The sequence below is a fragment of the Tachysurus fulvidraco genome, chromosome 23 (assembly GCF_022655615.1).
Source record: "Tachysurus fulvidraco isolate hzauxx_2018 chromosome 23, HZAU_PFXX_2.0, whole genome shotgun sequence".
NCBI lineage: Eukaryota > Metazoa > Chordata > Actinopteri > Siluriformes > Bagridae > Tachysurus > Tachysurus fulvidraco.
The window spans coordinates 6,914,145-6,936,904 of NC_062540.1; the positions used below are offsets into that span (position 1 = coordinate 6,914,145).

The following is a 22,760-nucleotide window of genomic DNA, read 5'->3' on the forward strand; positions in this document are numbered from 1 at the left end:
ACCTACAGTGCAAATTTTAATGTTATTAACTTCTGATTTCTGATGTCATCTTTGCTAAGGACAGTTTCTTAGAAAAGAAGGTCACTTGGCAGAGTTTTTGTTTATTTCCAAAACATTGGGAAAGCAGCACTCTGATGTTTTACCGCTGGCTAGAGTCTCGTACAGTAGCCCAGTTGTCACCTTGCCAGGGTTAGCCAGTGTCTCATGGAATTGTTGTGAATGAAGCCGCCCAGAGACTGTCATGCCTTCTTTTGAACCAATGTTGTTTCAGTCAGCTGTATGGTCTGGTCTTTATCAGCAATCAGGTCTGTGCTGAACTCAGAGTTTACAATGACCCATTAGTTCCTCAGGAGCTCTCAGTTGCACTATTATAAACTGTTGTAGAAATGACATTATTTACATTTACAGTACACTACTTACTGTAGAGTGTCACTCAAATGAGGATGGGTTCACTTCTGAGCCTTCTTCCTCTCAAGGTTTCTTCCTCATCATCTCAGGGAGTTTTTCCTTGCCTCATTCTTCTTCTTCTTCTTCTTCTTCTTCTTCTTCTTCTTCTTCTTATTCTTATTCTTATTATTATTATTATTAGTAGTAGTAGTAGTAGTAGTAGTAGTAGTATATTTATTTCTTCTTTTCTCTCTTCTGTTTCCATATTTTGTAAAGCTGCTTTGAGACAATGGAAATTGTTAAAAGCGCTATACAAATAAATTGAATTAAATTGAATTCTCGAGGGCATGCTGCAAAGGTTGTGTGGATGAATTGATCTTCAGAATGCTGTTGTAATCCATCCTCCCAGCTGCTGCAGGAACAAAATTATATTTTGATAAAATTCATTATATTTGTGCATGACAAACTCATTTGATAAAGATCCATTTTGAGGCTTGCAATAATGTTTTCACCTGTCAGGATGTGGATAGCATGCTCTCTGTTGCTGGTTCTGAGTGCAGCTGCTTTGTTACTGTATATCCTCGGCATTTTGAGTCATATACTGTACTTCCCCAAACAGTCTCTCTGCTACCTCCATCTCTGTCTCATGACCTTTCCTCACTGCTACAGTCTCTAGCCTCAAAGCTGGTCTCACTACTGTCTTGTATACCTTTCCTTTTATTCTTGCTGACAATCCTCCATCACACAACACTTCAACCCACATGTACTCAACTCTTCACCTCTTTTCCAAACTCATTGTCACTATGGATGCTTGACCCCAAATCCTGCACCTCATTGACCTCAGCCACCTTTAACCTCACTGTTCTTCCCTCCTGTACACATGTAGTCTGTCTTACTACAACTGACTTTCATTCCTCTTCTTTCCAAAGCAGATCTCCACCTTTCCAAGTGTTCCTCCAGCTGCTCGCTACTCTTACTACAGATCACAATGTCATCCGCAAACATCATTGTATACGGCGATTCCTGTTTGACTTAATCTGTCAACCTGTCCATCACCATAGCAGACAAGAAGGGACTCAAAGCCAATACAGCACAAATCACTGCGGTCATACTCCTCTAACTACACCATTGTACTTCTCTGTCAGTCCTGACATCCTCATAAAGTACCTTAATTCATCTCTCAGCACCCTCATGCTTTCTCTAAATACATATCCCTTCTCACCATACCAATTTATTAGTATATTGTATATTAATATTTTACAGGGAAGCTATTAAAGCTATAAGAGACCATTTATTGTTTTTTCCTAATTTTATTTTACACTGGCCACAACAACATTATGATCTTCAAATTTGATGCATATGAAATATGTGGCAAAACTCAAGATAAGATTTAATTGTTATTACATTGTCTGAGTAGTCACTTTACTGCTGACTTACAATTGATGATTTTTTCTATGTGATGATGCTTCTCCATCAAATTCAGCTCACAGTTCAGGTGGATCCCCTTCTCTCCTTGAAATAATCAAGGCATGGACTACACAAGACTGCTCAAAGTGTGCTGTGGTATCTGGCACAAAGCAGATAATTTTAGGTCCTGTATGTCGTGAGGTTGGGCTTTCAAGTCTTGTTTGTTCAGCATATCCCACAGATTGTTTTTATGGTCAGCAAGTCACCTTAAACTCTTTGTTATGTACCTCAAACCATTTGTAAACAACTTTTGTGGTTTGACAGAGCGCATTATCCTTTTGAAAGAGGCCTCTTCCATTAGGTGATACAGTTACAACGGAAGGGCTTACTTGGTCAGCTACAATGTTTATGTAGATGGTACATGTTGCTATGAATGCCAGGACCAAAGGTTTCCCAGCAGAATATTGCCCTGGGCATCACACTGCCTCCACCAGCTTGCCTTCTCCCGTTGTGCATCCTGTTGCCCTCTCTTCCCTAAGTAAATGGCACACATGAACCTGACTGTCCACATGATGTAAAAGAAAATGTGATTCATCAGACTAGACCACCTTCTTCCATTGCTCCATGGTCCAGACCTGATAGTTACATGCCCATTCTAGAAGATATCATAAATAGCATGATTAATTTTTTTTTTAACATTTGCTGTACAGTAACTCCTAAGTGAATAAACTTCCCATGTGCATAAATGAGCCTTGCAGACCCATGGCCCTGTTGCCATTTTACCGGCTGTCCTTCATTGACCACATAGGAGGAACACCTTAGTTTTTTCAGTGTATAGTGGACTACTGTCTATTTTGTATAAAATATATGTTTACCTACCTTTTAATCTTTTAATGTTATCTATAGTATATTGGAATGTGCAAAATTATAGATCTGCTTAAATGATTTAGTGATAATGAGAGGATATGCCACCTTATTTCCCATTCAAATGTTTACTCATTGACTTTTGAATTTTTCCCCGTGGCTGCTATAGGGAGTGGCACTGACTGCCATGGGAGAGTTACAGTTTCTCACACAGCCATCACCTTCCCCCAGCTTGTTTTGTCTGAGGATCAGGTTGCCAAACTGCAGCCAAATGAGCCCAAATTAGTTTTCAGTGACTTTTCTTTCCATTTGACTCTAACATATATTGTTTAAATACAGACACTCTTCAAGCTTCAATCGTTGAAGTCCTGACATTAAAGTGGGAGTCTAAGACATAAAGAGAATCTTTCTCTTAATTAAACAAAGCTAGATAGGTCATTAGTCCCTTCATAAATGTTTAAAGCAGTGATAAAAAATAAATGTCCAAAGTAAATTCCATTTACTTTGAAATGCATTATTCACACAAACATGGCTTATTGTTATCCTGGAGAAAATATTATGAAATATTTTTATGTCTAAAGGTTATTTTATGACGTTTTCTTGCAAATACCACTAACTGATATTCACATGATTTCAGTTGGGTGTCCTTACAATGAATTAGCACCTTCATAGACTGTCAGATGTATTTGTGATTCAGTTCAGTATTCAGTATTGTAACTGTATTGTACTTGTTATGTAAAGAATTTGGTTAAAGCAAGCCAGATCATTAATTATTTGATACTTTATGTGATCTTCGTACACAAAAAGTTGATGAAAAATATCAGCATAAATAGGCAAGTTTCACATCCAAACATCCAATCTATTCTATCCCAACAACCCCACCACTAAATTAATTTAATCTTTAATTCAAGTCTAAATGAATGATACATCAGTTACTCGAATTGAGCACACAGTCAGGCTAATTATTGTATGAGGCTAAAGTATTTTTGCTATTAGAATTTGCTGATTGAGGTGCCATGCAGCATGTATCAGTGTCAGTAGCATGATACTAATGCACAGGATGTAACGGAAGCAAACTTTGTTTCTCTGTATTTTCGCAAAAGTACTAAAATGCAAACAGGACCCTTAGGAGATGCACATGATTCTCACAAGATACAACAATAATGAATCATTTGATATTGTGTTTTAATGTTCTCAAATTAAATGCATACATTATATATATACATAATTTTTTTTGTTTGCTTGTTAAAACTTGATTTTTATTTACTGTATGTTAATAAACTGTTTGTGATATAGTAACATATTTGATGTTTAATTACTCATCTACATAAATGTAACAAATCAGTAGCTCTCTCTCTGTTCATTGTCAGTTTAAGTGGAAATAAAGTGCATTGATGACTACTGCATTCCAGCATAGGCAAGTCTGGACAGAGGCAGTCAGGTTTTGTATCCCCATTATCTACAATAGAGATAAAAGGAGAAGAAAAGTGTGGAGTATTAATCAAGCTTTTTGGCACCCAATGTGAGTGTGCACAAAAAAATCTTGCATAATTCCTTAACTTATTTAATGGCTCACATCTACCAAAGGTATTAGATATCAGGAACCTCTGAAGATGGACTGAGACACAAAGTTTAATGTCTCTCCTTCTAACATTTCTTGTTTGGACCTGTGTGCTTTCCATCTGGATTAGGTATTATCCAGCTTTGCTTGCTCTGTCCAGATAAAGGAGCATGATTACTCCCAGTCCTCAAAAAAAAAAAAACAGAACATATGACATAAAGCTGAGAAATTGGAAGAAATGTTATATGTAACAATGAGATGAAATTCATTTTGTCTTTGTATTTTCTTTTATGTGTGCTGGTATGCAGAGAATAAACACATTCCTGGGCATGTGGAGGCAGATTTTCTGCCTGTAGGCTGGTGTGGCTGTAACCTAGTACCTCCTCACCTTCAACATGTGGGGGTTGGGATGAAAAACATACCATGCACCACCATTCCAGAATCCCTCCAAGCACTCCATTTTTACATACAACATGAAACCCAGCACAACATTAATAACCTTCATTTATTGGCACACAGGCCAGGTAAACCTGTGAAGTTTGTTTTTCTTTATGACAAATAAGAAAGACAAAGACTTTTTTTGTGTCATATGCAGAAGGTATCTACAAGGTCAAAGCACTGCTGGCACTGCACTCATTTAACATTAAAAAAGCACATTTCTTTTGAAAAGACAATTGCTATTAAGGCAGTCTGCTCTATTTCTGCATACTTTAAGGAATTTATCTGTTAAATCTGTTTTAAAAAAAGCATGTCTCATAATTTAACTGTAAAGAAACAAATAAGTAATAGATTACGCAATAAAAACATATCTGTTGTTACGATATATTTGTGGCAATCTTGAGTTCTTTAAAGATTAGTATGAGGCTCCCCGTGACCCGAGGTAGTTTGGATAAAAGCGGTAGAAAATGAGTGAGTGAGTGATTGTGAGTACCGTGTGCATGTTTCTGCTATGTGTATGTATGCAGACACAACTTTAGCCTACAAAATCTGCCAGCCTTGATTAATTTTCTCAGAGAACCACATGGAAATTTAGCAAAGCTCCCCAGCTAGTTAGTCCCATACATACACTAGCTAAGCAGCCAACATATATCTTTTTAACAAACTTCAAAGACAACACCAAAGCATGAGTGGCTAAAAGAAAATATTTGTAGAATTACTAGTTATTAGTAGAATAAAAGTAAAATATTGTGTTCAAATTCATTTCAAGCATATTTGGCCAACAGTTGTTTTTAGTCAGTTGTTGTGAGGTTGTTTTACATGTCGATGTTTTGATATTTCTTTGTGTATATACACACACACACACACACACACACACACACACACACTCCTCACTTCTGGTTTTCCTTCATCCCATTCTCTTGACTTAGATTGTTCTACTGAAATCCAGTGCAGTACAGGGCTACATGACACTGGTTCACATTCAAGTGAAGTAAAATGTTTAATCTGTGGACTTCCAGCACTATAAACTAAAAACTACAATGTCAGAATCAGAATCAGAATCAGCTTTATTGGCAGGCATGTTTTCACATGCGAGGAATTTGTTTTAGTGCCAGAAGCTCCACAGTCTAACAGAATGACATATACAGTGTAATTGTATGTACACATTTACAGATGTGAAATGTGCAGTTTAAATATACATATGAAATATACATATACAAATATAGGCAATTGTATGTACAAATTTGCAAGCAAATGTTCAGGCAATATTACCAAAATAGATGCTCGAATATTTAAAATAAACAAATATTAATAAAAGAATGTCTCTCCCTGTATTGTGCAATCACCCTACATTGTTTCTAATAAAAATGGCTATATACCATGGATACACCAATAACTGCATGCAAATGCATAGGTGTTTTAATCCACATGTCTGATGTACAATTTTCACTTGTTTTTAATTGTTCACCTGTGTTTTAAGTCACTTAACAGGCTTTAGGCTGAATCCAAGTATAGAGCACCTGGTGTGCTTGCACTTTATGGAGGTGAGAGGAGTGGCTTCTTAAAATCATATGTTCCTATTGGTCAGAGCAAAGAAGTAAAGTAGCATTACCTGAGAAAGGTAGGCAAATAAAGAGAGTGGCCCAAACTGTTGCACATCCACCCTTTTTTATTTCCTATGGAGAGACATACAATCTTTACCTCTATTGAGTTTTTTGGGAAAAGGCTTTGGGAATAGGTCTGGATCTTAACAAAACAGGTGAGTGTAAATTATTTGTCAAGGTGTATGATCTATCAGAGTAGCTTGATTAGGCTTTTTGTTTGTTTCTTTGTTTGCTAGGCTGGTTTTTATTTTACAACAGTTTTTAAAACATTATAACCACTTTCTTAATGGTAGCTTTTAAAAAAGATGAAGAGAAAGTTGATTGCAAAAGTGAAGAACGTTAACCAACTTCTATTCACATGTAATTAATGTGCACTAACTGCATGGTATTAACTTTTTAAAATCTCAACCTATTGTTCATATCAAATAATGTGTCTAGTAAGTTCAATTCAGCAAATGAATTCTTGCTCCCAGAGTACTGGGAGTTAAAACATTATCTGAACATGACCTCATAGGTGTGGGAGAAAAATGTTGGATTATTACTTCCAAGAGCACTGCAAAATACACCCAGTTAAGCCCATGCAGGAGTGTGTGTGTGTGTGTGTGTGTGTGTGTGTGTGTGTGTGTGTGTGTGTGTGTGTGTGTGTGTGTGTGTGTGTGTGTGTGTGTGTGTGTGGGTGTGTGTTTTCATGCTGGATTTCACTTTACAGGACTGCATACAGTAGTGCCTCCATGGCCCGGGGCATAGAGAGAAAGACAGGCCTGGGCTCGCTGTAAGGAGAGGCCAGGTTGCAGAGTGTATATATACACCCAAACACTTACCCACACACTGAGCAAATTTGCCTATTAATATTATACAGGACACCAGCCTGTCTGCTATTTTAAAAGACTTTTCTTCTATTAAATATTTTCATAAGCACAAATGTTTATGCCTGCCTGTTGAATGCTCTTTACACCTGTTGTTCTTTTTATTTATTTATTTATTTATTTAATTTGAAACAGGGTTTGCCTTTTGCTTTAACAGGATCTAAGTTGCAGTGTGAAAAACTGCAATTAAAAAATGGCTGATGTTGCAATTCTACAGTTATCTATAGATTCTATCCTTCATTCCACCGGAGTCTGTGTCTTTAAGGAATCAGATTTCAGTGGTGTGAAGCGTAGAAGACATGGAGTCATCACACACACCTTGCTGAAAAATAAATAATACTGTGCAAAATTAGTGTTGAGAATCAACAAGGATGTATGTCTTTATGTTACAGACAGTTATTGTTTTTGACTCAGTATTCACAGCCATTTCTTTGTAGTTTGTGTGTGGGTGTGTGTATTTAGTTTCAGCTACTGCTTGGAGCACTTGGAGTAGGCTAAATGTATCCTTCCCTGACCTTGTGCCCTCCATCTTTGTGCAGAGCTTTTAACTCCATAACTTCCCTATTTTTATCCTCCCCATAAAGCAATTTGCCTTACACGTGTTTCTAGGAACTGTTTCTGGGACAAAACCAGACAAGTGGCAAATAAAAGACAAACACATGCACACATACACACACAGACTTGGTTACACACTCTGTTTACAGGAGCTTTCATGTGTACCTTGAATAGTTTTATCTACTGAGTTTAGTTCAATCAATAATCCATGTGGATTGCATGTTTGAATTGCATCATTTTCAACAATAAAATTCAAATAAACAGATTTTTATGAGCTTTTGGTGGTGTTTATAAACAACAAATGTACTCCTTATTATCCTTATCCTTAAATGTCTAATAGATAGCTGAATTCAATCTAAAATATATTCTGTTAACCAAAATTAGTTGACTTTATGTGGAAACCCGTTGCACTAATCAAGTTTAGATTTTACATTGGGAAACTAAACATGTTAATTTGTGTAAACATAGACCCTTTAGTGGGTGCAGTAGACAAGTTTAGTTTGTATTAGTCTTTTAACTAGAAATAATTAATTCACTTCATTAACATATGTGAGTATACATTTAATAAAAATAATTAATAAGTTAAACAAAACAAATAAAGCATATTAATTATATCTAAGCATGTATTATGGTTCAAAAATTATATTACTTAGATAATACAATAATAAGGATTTCTTTAAATAATTAAACAATAAAAACAAAACCAGTGTACTTAACTTGTCAACCAAAAGACAAGTAAAAGTTTTTTTGCACAAGCAAACCTTTTTGCATGTTTTTTTTTTTAGATGAATATGAAGTGTTAAAATGCTATATCTTTGAGACTGACTAGACATGCATTAAAACTGGATTTGAAATGGAACTTGAGACAAGCCTATAAAATTAAGCTCGAGTTGACCACTGTTAACTTGTATTATATTTAGGTCTTACTTCACAATTTAAGAAATACAAGGCTTTTGCCAAAAAAAAGGTCTTTAATGCCTTCCATCACCAAGTTCTCCCTCAATGATGATCTTATCTAAGGCTGGACTAAGATTAAGTGAAGATGGGATCTCAACACCTTCCTGCTCAACAAGGAGGATTCCGAAGTCAAGGTGGTGAAACAAGTGATCATCATCATCAAACTCCTAAAAACAGAGCTCATTCAAGACATTTCTTATTAAATAACTATCAATAATGTTAAACAAATAGACTTGTATTGACAAAGATACATGTTTTAATAGATAACCACGTTTGTCACAGATAAATTCATAAAACTTACATGTGAAAACAGAGCATAAGAAAATCAGTTGCAGATAAAATTCCACTGTAAAAGTTAATTAACGAAGGCTAATGACCTCGTCCTTAAAACAGATTGTTAATATTATAAATAAAGACAAAGTCACTCATGTGAAGTCACTCACGTTAGCCACAAGCACGTGTACTGTACATGGACGTGCTGATACGAACCGACTAAACGTATGCCCACTAAATACACACGTTGTATCTAACTGAACAACATACAGAAACACACTGGATTATAAAATGTGCCTTGACAAAAAGTAGATCTTTAATTTGTTACAGCTAAACTGTGAACAAACTGACCAAATAGTTTCACGCTAACACCACGTCAATGTTTAACAGTTTAACATCCGTCCTGATTTTTGCGTTGTGTAACGTTCGTCATCAGCCAGGAGGAAACTCCAGGCACCGCTCAGTTCACCGTCAACACCTGTTTCATTAGGCTCCGCCCCTCCCTTATAAAAACCTGACATATCGAGTTCTCTTCTTAACATTCCAACTCAATTTTTCTTACGAATAGTACAAACAACTAATTTGATTTAGTACTGACAACGTTAAAAAAAAGAATAAGTAATGACCACTTAAAATGTTTATTTTATCATAATTACTTGTTTACTGTCTAACAAACAGTTATGAGGTAAATCCATGGTAAATCCATGGTAAATCATTTAGTAATATATCGCAGGATTTAAATACTGACGATTTTCAGGATGACAAACTCTCACAATTTTTTTTGCTTCAACAGAATCTGGTCCAACTAATTAATTCATGCTCAACGGAACAGAACGCCTCACATCATGATTGTGGAACACAGAGACTGTTTAAAAATACAGTCAAATCAAAAAATGATCTTTACTCAGATCATAACCACTGCACTTTTCTCCATTTTCCTCCTCCTGAGCCCAAGCCTCAGTGAAGACACAGGTGAGAAATTCAACCTGATGCAAATGATAAACAAGAGAGTGTATTTATTATTTATAAAAAAAAAGTAGGTGTTTTGTACATAAACAACCATACATATTGGGTTTAGCTTTTAGAGGAAAATAATCAGTAACCGTTTTCAGTAAAAGTTTTGTACCTCTAACACAAAGCAATCTGCCAACAATATTTTTTGTGTTTAATGTAATTTTATTGTTAATTTAAATACATGACAATTTTGAACATTTGGAGTGTTGAACATACATGAAATAACATTCTTGTTATCTTTTATAACATATAAAACAGCTAGAAACAGTCAGTCCTTCACTGTTTTTCCTATCTTAGAAAAATTCTCTCTTTCACCCTATCAACAATTATTTAAGTTTTTAGACTGTTTATGTGGAAGGTCCTCGACACTATCCCCATGGTTTTTTGTTACCATAGAAACAAAAACAACACTGGTTGTATTAAAGCTGGGATTTCTGTTGCAGTTGGTATTATTGTCAGAGCTGCCAAAGAAAATTAACCAAATAGTTTCAAGAATTCATTAGTGCTGTAGTAAGACTGATACTAAAGAATTATTAAAATAATGAAACAGAGAGATTAACTAATTAGGAGAAAAGAACACTCTTCTCATAGCTGCAACTTGGGAACCAGGTAAAGTGTCTTGGGGGTTGGGAGTTTTATAGTCTGTTCACATGCAAAATAAGCTTGTCTGAAATGTGTCAAACCGATAGAAATATTATGATCTAGGACTATGTATCATTTGTATCATATATCATCTTCTGAGAGAAATGAATATTTCCTATATTTTTATAAAGGTTTGGTCTGCTGTACAATATTTTCACAGTATGAGCTTCCACACCGACTACAATTTTCATTTTTTAATTATTATTATTATTTCACCAATGCAATTTATGTACCAGATATAAATTAATCATTAAATCTGAGGTTCCAATTCAGCTTCAGTGAGCACAGCTCTACATTATAATATGGTTCTTGCCAAGGGCGAGACTAGTTCCTTTTTAGGGGTGCTTCAACACCCCTAAAAAGGAGCTCAGCACCCCTAAAACTTGGAGGAAGATATGTTGTTATTCGAAAATTTTTGTTCGTCTTTTACAAGGTTAAATAATGTCCAAAACATACTCCGTAGTTTGTGGTTTTATATGTATGTGTTAAGGATGAAAATGAAAACATTTTCGGACTATTTTAGTCCAGCGAGTCGCCGCCGCTGTGTAGTAGCACAGGACCTGGGTGACTCGTCTATAGTCATAAACGGAGAGAAGTAGCGCCGGTTACAATGACCTTCCGCAAGACGCATGCAGTTCTGTTTATTTACTGCTAGAGCGTGAAACAAAAACAGCAGCGCGAAATAAACTGAGGTACCTGTGTATTGCGTACATGTGTCTCTGTTGTTAAAGTTTATCGTTAATTTGATAGATGGCCATTTGTAAATAATTTACAGGAGATGAATTACATTTTGTTGTCCAAGTACCCGTTACTTGGACAACAAAATGTAATTCAGCTCCTGTAAATTATATACAAATGGCCATCTATCAAATTAACGATAAAAACCATTTGTAAATAATTTACAGGAGATGAATTACATTTTGTTGTCCAAGTACCCGTTACTTTGTTCAATGACAATAAAGTTGAATCTAATCTAACCAATCTGATGACTGTTGATACAAAAGGAGGCACATGGAGTTAACGGTCAGAAAAAACAGCTGGGTGAAGAAGGTTTTGTGTGTTACAGGGGGCTGTCTGTCTCTCAACTCTCACAATTAAGCTGGTGTTCTGAAAAGGTCACCAAAAAAAGAGAAAAAATCTGGATTATGGAGTTAGTTGAATCAATGTTAAAATGATCAAGTTATTTTTCAATAGACATATTTTTTGTTTTTGTGTGAAAAGAGGGGTGGGTGGTGGCAGTGGGGCTCATTGGGTGCTCAGCACCCCTAAAGCTCTGACCCTAGAATTGCCCCTGGTTCTTGCTATAATCAATGACTACAAATTCAGTAAGGAAATTACTATGGCAAAAATGACCCTTCAATGGTCTCAGTGATGGTGGACTTTCAGGATTACATCAGCTGCAGCGACTAGTGGATCTTCTGACAGTTCATGAGTGTGAAGAGCTTCTAATGACCCTCTCAAACCCAGTTGAAAACCATTCCCTCTCTGAGGAAACAAACCAATTCAGAATGATAGGCCGCACACCCAGAGGTACAGGTACAAAGATTGTGTTACTTATTTTTAACAAACATTTGAGATACTTGAAATACTGTACATGCTTGAAATACAGTACACCAGAGCACAGTACGTTAGGTTCCTACTAAAAAAATGCTTCATAAAATCCTACAGAAGGGTGATTATTTTAATTGTGTAAAATGGAGTTATTTGAAGAATTGACTGCTCTTAATGTGCAGGATGGACTGCAGCTATTTGAGCATTACTGTGCATGTGTGTATGTGTGTCAGACAAAAAGTCCCACTGTCATTCACTACTGATTGACTGGCTCCAGACCAATGGTGAACAGATGTACTATGACAGACTATCTCGCACTCTTCAGCAGATTGGAAGGACTGACATTGCAATAGGTTAGTTTCACACACACACACACACACACACACACGCATGCGCGCGCACACACACACACACACATTTTGTAATTGTGATTGCTCTCTCTCTAACCCTCTGCGAATTATTTTATATTTAAGTTAAATGTTATAATGTAAATAAATAAACAGATTCCATGAAGAAATATGAAAAATTGCAATGGGGTTACAATGGCAGTTTTTGGGTTGCTGGCAGATTCACTTTGATTCAGATTCAGATTGTCTTGAATGGTAGACCTATAGAAGTACTTTTTGGAACCAATAACAGTGCTATTTGTTTGTTGTTGTTGTTTTTGTTTGTCCCATATCACTTAGTATAATCTATCATTAATTATCAAAAAATAAAAGAAAATATTAGAAGTAGAGCACAGTGTTGGGCTGAACCAACAGACCATAAATTATTTTCATCCGAGTCCACCACAGACCCAACACTAATTTCTTCCTTCTCCAAGTAATATCATGAATATTAAATTATTCATAATTAAACTTCATGGTAATTCTGTAAGACAATGGCATTACTGTGAAGTAGTAATTAATGTTGTTGTGCCTCTATGTGCTTTATCTTGTAGAGTTAGGTAAGAACATTAATCAGGACCAGACTCTGGCCATGCAGCGCTATGTTGACAAATACCATGAGCACATCAACCAAATACCATCCTATTTAATGCACTCTCAAGCTGAGGAAACACATCATTCTGTAAAAGGTATGGGATGATGCAGTACATTGCATCAGTAATGTTTTTGAAAAATGCTTTAAAATAACTTTTAAAAATTTAGAGGCAATTTCTTAATACTTAGCCTCATTTTTCAAACTGGATACAATCAAATTCATTCAGGAAACATTCACAGGAGCATTAGAAAAAAGTTTTTTTATGAAAAACCAGTGCATTAGGAATAATGACTTCTTATAACCTACAGTGTATCCTAGAGTAGCTCCAGAATTTGTGTAAAATTACATATGAAGATTTATGAATTGTGTAAATGGGATGGTAAACAAGAAGGACAAGGCTCATAAAAACTTTGAATAAAATAATTCAACTTAGATATGAAAATAAACAAGCAAACAAACAAACAAAAAATAAATAAATAAATACATTTTTAAAAAACCTTTAGTGGTTAAAAATGGCCACACATTTGGATCAACCTTGGTAGTGAAAAAAAGAGAATTCTTTCTTTATGGGAACTGTTGCAGATTAAAGCTCATATCCCAAACTTTCACCTGGAATGTACAGTGAATCAGATCATAATTTCACTGAATGTGTTCCTGGAGAAAAGTTCTTCATTATTCAGTTTTATTTATCATTGTGTCATCTTTAACAACTTTTCTAAACAAACAAATATCCTCATGTAACAAAATTAAACAACATATTTCAATACATATGGTTATTTGCTTACTTGTTTTGTTTTGTTTCATTTTTTTCACAAAAAAATTAAATCAACATTCAGAAAACAGATGGGAAACATCTACCTATATCATCAGCACCATAACAGCACCATCTTTGAAGAAAACCAAACACACTATCACACAAGCATCTCATATCTGCTGTCAGTGGCTTGGCTGAACAAAATTCTTCTAAGGCAGAAGGGATGAGTGAAAAGGGTATTAATATATTACTGTGATCTGGTTGGAACATGGCCAGTCTGTGGGTGTTTTGGATGCAGCGTGTGGTATAAATGTCCGTGAGAGAGGGAAGAGAGACTCTAATGGTCTTTTCAGCTGTTCTCACTATCTGCTGTAGGGTCATGCAATCCGAGATGGTGCAATCCCAAACCAGACAGTGCAGCTGCTCAGTGGTCCCTCTGTAAAACGTAATCAGGATGGGAAGAGGCAGATGTGGTTTCCTCAGCCTTCATAGGAAGTAGAGATGCTGCTGGGCTTTCTTGACCACTTCTCATCACTTGGAGGCCACTCACTGCTGCCCTACATGTACATCCTTGAGAAATATAGCACTGTTAGATAGTATCACTTAGAGACCATGGACATGGCTTTGGACTGTCATTTCCATAATTACTAACCAGTTGACAACTTCATCAAGACAGACTTGATATAATGAATGAATTGTCTTATGCATTGGTGCTTCTTGACTATAAAATACAGCTGTAGATGTCTCTCAAGGTTTCTTTCTTCCTTTCTTCTTCTTTTTTCTTTCTTCTTCTTTATTGCTTTTTGAAAAGAGCTATACAAATGAAAATTGATTGAATTGAAGCTGAACAAACCCACACAGCCAATTCCACATCCATTAAAATATTTCTATTACTGGAACACCCCATCATCCTAGGGATTCCCTAGCAAATATCATGGCACAGCAAAGAAATCGCAATCCTACTGCATTAATCCCTGCCTGCATCTTCACCACTTAGTAATTGCACTTACTACAATGAAAAGCCCCAAAAGTCAAGCACTTACAACAGTTACTATAAAATATCAAGATATAGAAGATGGCTTCAGCAAAGATAAAGCTAGCCTACCACTACATAGACCCACTGACTGTGACACAGAGCTCCTGACAGGCGCCATCCAAGTTAATCTCAATTCAGTTCAATTCAGATTTAATTTGTATAAACTTTTAACAATGGACATTGCTTCAATCATTGAAGGACAATGAATCTTTTAATATATCCTATCTTCTTAGCCTCACAATAAGCAGTGGAGGACTTCACCTAAGAGCCATTAAAACAAGGTACATTTGTTATTCCTCTTCTATGAAGAATTTTGTTCAGCCAAGATATTCACCAAATTTGCAAGTAGTACCTCTTTGACATTAAAGTAGGCAAGGAGTGGAAAACAGCCTTCAGTAATGGTGTAACTGGTTGGAAGGAGCAGCTATTCAGCTATTCAGTTCATTTTCATAGACCATAAAAACTTCAAGTAACCAAAATCAGTCAAAAGCTTGAAGTCTTGCCAAGCCTGGAGGGAATTTTACTGCAGACTCCGTCTTTCCTGTACAACACAGAAAATAAGGAACAGATGCCAGAGCACACATTGCCTCCATTTTGTTTTATGTTGGCTTTAATGCAGACTCTGAATAAAGTGATAGAGTTAGACCAGTACAACAAGTCCCTTCTGCATGCCCTCCAGAAATAAAGCCGTGTACCCTCTGAGGGGCAAGCTCATCAAGTGTCCCCTATAGGACATCCAGGAACTCACAGGATGTAACACTTATTAAAGGTCAGGTATTGGTGGCCAAAAATGGTAACAAACATCCATAGATACATCTCATCAAGCAATTCATGTGCACAGGCCAAGGTTAGGAGTAAATAAATAAATAAGCAATCGTGGCCATCATGGATTGAAATTTGACACACTTCTTATGTGTACTTTTATCAACTTTATTATCAGCCACCTCTTTCCCCTAGAACATAAACCCCAAAGCTAAACATACAGTGGATAAATGGTTGAGGTGGAGTGAACAAGTGTGGCATTATGCACACTTACAAATAAAATAGGTGGCTCAGGCATAGCAACACTGAGGAGAAACCCCAAAGTTTCAACCTGTTGAACAAATTATTGACTGTAGAAACACAAGTTTGTAAAAATCTGAATAATAATTGTCACCCATATGAGGATGGGTTCCCCTTTGAGTCTGGTTCCTCTCAAGGTTTCTTCCTTCCATTCAAGGGAGTTTTTCCTTGCCACTGTTGCCTGAGTCACTTCAGACTTGTTCATTGGGGATAATTACAAACACATTTAAAAATATCTAATATTAATCTTGAATTTTGTATTTTATTAATCTTTTGTTCAATGTGTATGTTCTGTAAAGCTGCTTTGATATAATGTCAATTGTAAAAAGCGCTATACAAATAAACTTGAATTGAATTCAATTGAAAAATAAAATAGACAAGTTGAACCAACCATACCCCTGCAGACTAACATCTTAATTTCACATATAAATTTAAATTTTTCTTTTTTTTCAATCCCTGAGATGACATAAGGAAAAAACCTTGAGGGGAACCAGGCTAAGAAGGGAGCTTATCCTCATTTGGGTGACAATGGACAGGACATACTGTAAATGTAAATAATGTCCTTTCTACAACAGTACATATACAGTACATATCATGCTTTAAGTCCATCAGACTAGTTCCACTGGTCTCCAAGGTACATCCTACGACCCCAAAGACTGCCTGTACATAGAAAGACAACCCACTTACCTGGTCAAGAACATCCAACAATTTTCACTTACATTAATGGTATTAGGCAGATGCCTTTTTCCAGTGCGAGGTACAAAAGTGTTTTGAAGGCTCCATCAATGAATACATCAATTCTGGTTTACCATTACACACACTAAGAATTCTATCAGCCTAGTATATCAGCCAAACTCTGTTGGGAGGAATATAGCTTTTTTTTTTTTTAAATAAACAAACTGGGGAAAAAATAAGTAAGCATATAGTTTTTCAGAAAGAGGTACAGTAGGTGTTCACCCACTGTGTGAAGGCAGTTAGTGACTTATTTGGGCATCTTTGTTGTTATTTAGCGAGGAGCTTGTCCTGGAAGGATTTGGACCTGGTGGTGGAGTGGCAACCAAAGCCACCATACCAGCATCACATGCTGGATGGTGTATGGACTCTGATCATTGGCCTCATCCTTGGAGTTATTGGTGCACTGCTCTTAGGCATACCTACGTTATTGCTCTTTATCTTAGGTCTATCACAATGTGATCTCTCTGGTCAATCCTAATCTATAATCCAAACACCAAATGTATCATCATTCCTTCTCCTGTTGTGAACATTCTATTGAATCTGTGTTTTTAAATTGAGCTATGATTGTACATAAACATTTTAAATAAATTCAAAATCCTCTTGAAAAAAATAAAACATTTTGTGGCAAACTTAACAGAAAAGTTATTTACAATAACTTCAGAGTCTTCCACTGCCATGCTGGCCAATATTCTTCATCAGTATTATATACAGAAAATAATCATTGTTCTGGGGATTTTTTTGCAAATATCTGTAAGAATGTAAGAATTCAGCATCTCTGGATAGAGGCTCCATGTTGGCACTAACCAGTTTTGCCTATCTGGTGTGGAGTAAAAACTAATTATCCAGCCTAGCTTGTTGTCCCTTGAGTCTTCCCATAATGCCTGAATGCAACCTGCAAAATAGCACTCAGCAAATGACACAGAACACTGGTCAGGTAGAGAAGAGCATACTGAGAAAAGGCTATTATGGGGACAGCTCTTGACTATCAGTTTAACATGTAATAATGTGTAGGATCAACAATGTAATTTCTACAAATAATGCATTTCTACACGTAATGTAATATACATTTTGTGTATGTCTCTTTCTACTATCTATTTCATTATAAAAATATAGCCTAATGTGCCCCTGAATAAGGAAGCACAGATTAACAATTGTGCTAAACAGCAATTAAAGGCAATTAGTTCATAAATCAACAGCTAAGAAAATTTCAATGTGTTGGAGGGTGGAAAATATTTATTTATTTATTTATTTATTTATTTTTATTTTCAACATTTTTAAATGTCAACATATCAATTTCTGGCCTTGTCACACCTCAACGGATTTAGATCTCGGCTTTGACATATTATTATTATACTGACCATTCCAGAATTCTCACTTTTTTACATTTCAGCGAGTCCTTGGTAGATTTACTGGTATGTTTTTGTCATGTTGCAAGGTCCAGGTCCACTTCAGCATCAATTTTTGGCAGATGGTCTCACATGTTCTTCAAGCATCTTCTAATACAATGTAGAATTCACAGTGTATTCTATGATAAATTGGCCAGGTCCTGCTGTAGCAAAGCATCCCCTAACCATCCCCTTCCACCTCAAAGTTTCAAAGTTGGTATGAGGTTCTTTTGCTGAAATGCTATATTTGGTTTACACCAAACATGCCCTGTTATGATGTATGATAAACTGTTATGGTGTCCAGATAATTCAGTTTTAAACTCATCTGTCCAAAGCACACTATTCAGAAGTCTGACCTTTGTCTGTATTCTTTCACAAACTTCAGTCTTGCCCTCATGTTCTTCTTAGACAGCAAAGGGTTCCTCCTTGCACATCGCCCATGATAATTAAAGTTGTGCACTCCCTTTTTGATCTGCTCCTCAGGTGAATTTGCCTAAATGGCCTGACATGGCTTTGTTGGCAGTTGTTTTATATGTTCTCCACTTGCAAATGATTTTCGAACAGTGGAATGGCTGATCTTTTTTAATCCCTTACCAGACTCAAGCAATAAGTCTCAGAGAGCTCTTTGGATCTCACCATGGTGATACCTCACACTTCAACAATTAAGAGCAAACCAAACTAAATATCTGTGGTTTAAATAAGGCATTCATCAAAATGCTCTGTTACAATGTTCTCATAATTTGCACCTGATGTGATACATCTGTAGGTAATTTTGGAGACATTTTGTTGGTTTTGTTTGTGTAGTTATATTACTTGAATTTTCCAGTATTATTAGAATGAAAATAAAACTGATATATATATATATATATATATATATATATATATATATATATATATATATATATATATATATATATATATAGATATATATAAAACTCCGCCCAGGGTGTATCCTGCCTTGATGCCCGATGACAGGCACAGGTTCCCAGTGACCCGAGAAGTTCGGATAAGCGGTAGAAAATGAATGAATGAATCAATACACACACACAGTTTTATGTTGAGATATTCGAAACAAATACTGGACATTAAAACAGTTGTTTTTAAAACAGTAAGCAGTGTATGGCTAAGTATGTACAGTACATCACAAAAGGAACAGATGGGTTCTGTCATTCTCAAAAAGAAACAGGTGGATGTCTGTTTAATAGATATTCGCCTGTCTGCATATTACCAGGAGACTATCCATGCCTTCAGACTAATTAGTGAAACTGAATATTTATTTTTCTTTCATCAGACATTTCAGACACCGGCTTTAGACTTTTTTGTCTAAAATTTTCTATAAACTAAACTGCCAAACATGCTGATTTTCTTTATACACACATGCACATTTTGATGAATAATTATCAACTGTAAATTACTAAGGACATTTATATAAAATCTTTTCATTTATTAAGGCAAAATGGTTAAACAGGACCTTATCTGACAAACCATATCTGAGATCTTTAACCCTCTGTTTTGTTTTAAAAAACCAAGAGTCACTGATAAAGCTACAGTGCCATCCTGTGGTGGCAGTTTAATAGAACTATAAAAAGGCTCTGGTCGAGGAGAATTAAAAGCATACATGTAATGAGTTGCTATAAAAGCCATAAAATTTATATAATTTAATATTAAATATAAATAAGATAATTGATACTGTGTTTATGGATTTTGGCCAGATGTATCCTGATATAACATATGTACGCACTGGAGAAAATGCACACCTGGGTTAGGGTTAGGGTAATAGTTACCTAAACTTTAACATTAATTATATATATTATATATATAATATATTATATATTAAAATATCCTGATATATTCACACTCTCAAATTGTGTTGAATGAATGATAAGAGATGTTCCATGTGTTGCTTATTGTAGCAGACAACAAGCACCATATGGATCTTTGTGGATGAAATGTGTCAGAATGAGATAGGTTAGATATATGTATGTTTTCACTTTATTGATATATGAAAGTAATTAGATTGACACGACTCAATTAGATAAATCCTGCCAATCATTTTAATTGTATAATAAGACTAGCAGGCCTAATGCTAATTGTTAAAGAGTTATTTATGTTATTTAAATATAATGCAAAATATGCATTTGAATATGCATTTTAGTGTTGAATTAAATATTTAATATTATTGATTTTTAAATAAAATGCTTATTCATTTTTGTGGAATAATAACATGCTGGTCCCACTTATATTGGTTGAGGAGTAATGTAAAACTGTTGAGAGAAATAACAGTTCGTAGTTTATACATATTTCAGTGTAGTGTTAAGTTATGCTGAGTAGATTGATGCTGGAACAAGGTACACATTTAATATTGCTGCTCTTTAAAATATGTGTGGAATTTAACAGAAAAATAATTGATTACCTGATCAACACCTTGACTGTATGACATTAATATTAAATCTTAAATATTTCTGGTTCACTGAGCGACTGTGGTAATAATGTACTGTAGATATCTTTACAAGGCAATACAAAAATAATATTTCAATTAGGCCAAACTAGAACTGGAGGAGATGGCCTGCACAATTGTGTTAAGTTTCACAATATTTGATCAACATTTTGCTTATGTCATACATAATGGATAAAATGAATATAACGTGAATACTGATATCAGTGAAATAAAGACTTTCATGACTGACATGATTAGCCAGATTACTTCATAACGCAGTCATATATCTTATATTATTATTATTATTATTATATATTAATATGTCAGTATTATTGTTATATCATTATGTTGCACACAGAAGAGGCGGAGACTTCTGGCACATATATTGTTTTATTGCTGAAAAAGAACTATAAAAACACAAACAAAGATAGAAATTAGTTATCTTTCAACTGTGTATCAATGACTGCCAGAGTGGCTTCTTCACATATATATGAAGCTCTATATCCACAAGCTCACTTTGCACAATCTTATGACAACACATCAAATGAAAATGAGAATATATTGCTGAATACTGTCTGTAACACTAACATTTTCATGGCATCAGACAGACAATAAATAATACTCAATACTCATACACAAACAGTATATAAGCACTTTGTTTCCTTTTTAGTAGGCTATTTCTCTCTACAGCGGACATCACCAAATGGCGGACCACGGTCCAGATCCGGACAGAGTGACAGGTCTGCCCGGACCCGTTAAAATTCTAATATTATCATATTAAGCATCTCCTTATTATAATCTAATATAATAAGATTATATAAGCTCCTTTATATTAATAAAAAGATAAATCTTTCGTTCATGCACAGTTAATCTAGTAATTGCGACAGTAGCGTCATCAAAAGCCAAGCCAAAAACAGATAGTTTCTGTTCCATACTCCAGAGCAGAAGATGGCACCTAATTACACTGGCAGGACAATTAAAATTCAAATTGGTGGCAGGACAGTTACATGACCATTTCTCTCACTAGGAGCAGAAGATGGAAAGGGAGTAAGGAGAGGTGGAAAGGAGATAGGAAAAAGGTAACTGCTCAAAGCTCTGCACTTTTCTTTTATTCAGTAAATTCTGCCCTGTTCTATTTTACTTGAAATGTTCTTTTGCCTAAGGTTCCTGTGTTATTAATGTAGTTAATGTTTAAAAAAATTGGCAGCTCAAAAGTCTTTTGTTGAATTTTTTTCTTAAAGATTAAAAGCACTTATTTTATTCAGAAGATTCTGAATGTTTTACATTACTTGAAATATAGGACCTAAGTTCAGGCTGCTCAAAGCTGTGTTTGCACTTTTTATTTATTTTATTCAGAAGAAATTCAGTGTCTGCTGTCTGTTACTTGACATGTAGTAAAGACAACTACAGTATTGTTTTCCATTCAAGTGCCATACAAGTTCAGACTTTGAAAACACTTTAAATTTAACAATAAATTATATAGAAATGTGTTATTGAAACGTTATTGATTTTATTAACATGAGGGTACACTATTTTAAGTGACAATGTAAGATTCGGACCTTTGCTGGGAGGAAATTTTAGTAACTGGACCTCTTTGAATTTGACTTAGAATACCCCTGCTCTATTACATACCAAATTGAATTGAATGTTCTCCATATTCACTCTGGTGATGTCTAACACCCTCTATATTATATATATATATATGGAATATGGAGAACATTCAATTAATTGCATGTGTAAAGAGGGAGGTAACCGATTCTGATAACCTGTAATTGGGCCTTATCATATTGGTGACCATGCTGTAAGTTTGTTTCTGTTGATATGAGACCCAAATCTTTTTCAGGATATAATATAGAGGGTGTTAGGCATCACCAAAGTGAATATAGAGAACAATAACGAATTCCAGTATTTTTTTCAGCACTTTGTTGCCAAATAAAAATAATTCAAATGTCTTCAAATTTGTTTAATTCAAATTTGGAATAATAATAATAATAATAATAATAATAATAATAATAATAATAATAATAATGTTGTTATATCTTTAAATTATCTAATTAATTAATTCATTGTAATTAATATATATAATTAACAGTCTAAAGCATCTGCCTAAATTTTTTTAGCCTTAATTAATAAATGACTTTCAGGGTATTTAAAAAAAAAAGCAGTCATGAAAATAGAGAATGCAAAAGCATTTGAATAGCTTTGTTTTTTAAGTACTGTAAATGAGTCTTTAGTTCATGGCGCATGCAAC

At 35.1% G+C, this 22,760-nt stretch overlaps 1 protein-coding gene across 7 annotated transcripts; it reads left to right on the forward strand.

Moving 5' to 3' along the window:
* The first annotated feature begins 6,287 nt into the window (after nt 1-6,287).
* LOC113641652 (transmembrane and death domain protein 1-like) lies at nt 6,288-17,414 on the forward strand. Of its 7 annotated transcripts, none has more exons than XM_027144501.2 (7): nt 6,288-6,416; nt 8,603-8,773; nt 9,706-9,884; nt 11,955-12,104; nt 12,353-12,472; nt 13,060-13,194; nt 16,963-17,374. In XM_027144501.2, exons 3-7 carry the CDS (start codon nt 9,758-9,760, stop codon nt 17,163-17,165), a joined length of 735 nt encoding a protein of 244 aa, XP_027000302.2. In that variant the 5' UTR covers nt 6,288-6,416; nt 8,603-8,773; nt 9,706-9,757; the 3' UTR covers nt 17,166-17,374. The 7 variants fall into 7 exon arrangements, 6 of the variants coding, with proteins under 6 accessions (XP_027000302.2, XP_027000304.2, XP_027000306.2 ...); XR_007139197.1 differs by lacking the exons at nt 6,288-6,416; nt 8,603-8,773 and adding exons at nt 9,137-9,597; nt 13,937-15,171 and having other exon boundaries at nt 16,963-17,092; XM_027144503.2 differs by lacking the exon at nt 8,603-8,773.
* The last annotated feature ends 5,346 nt before the right edge of the window (nt 17,415-22,760 follow it).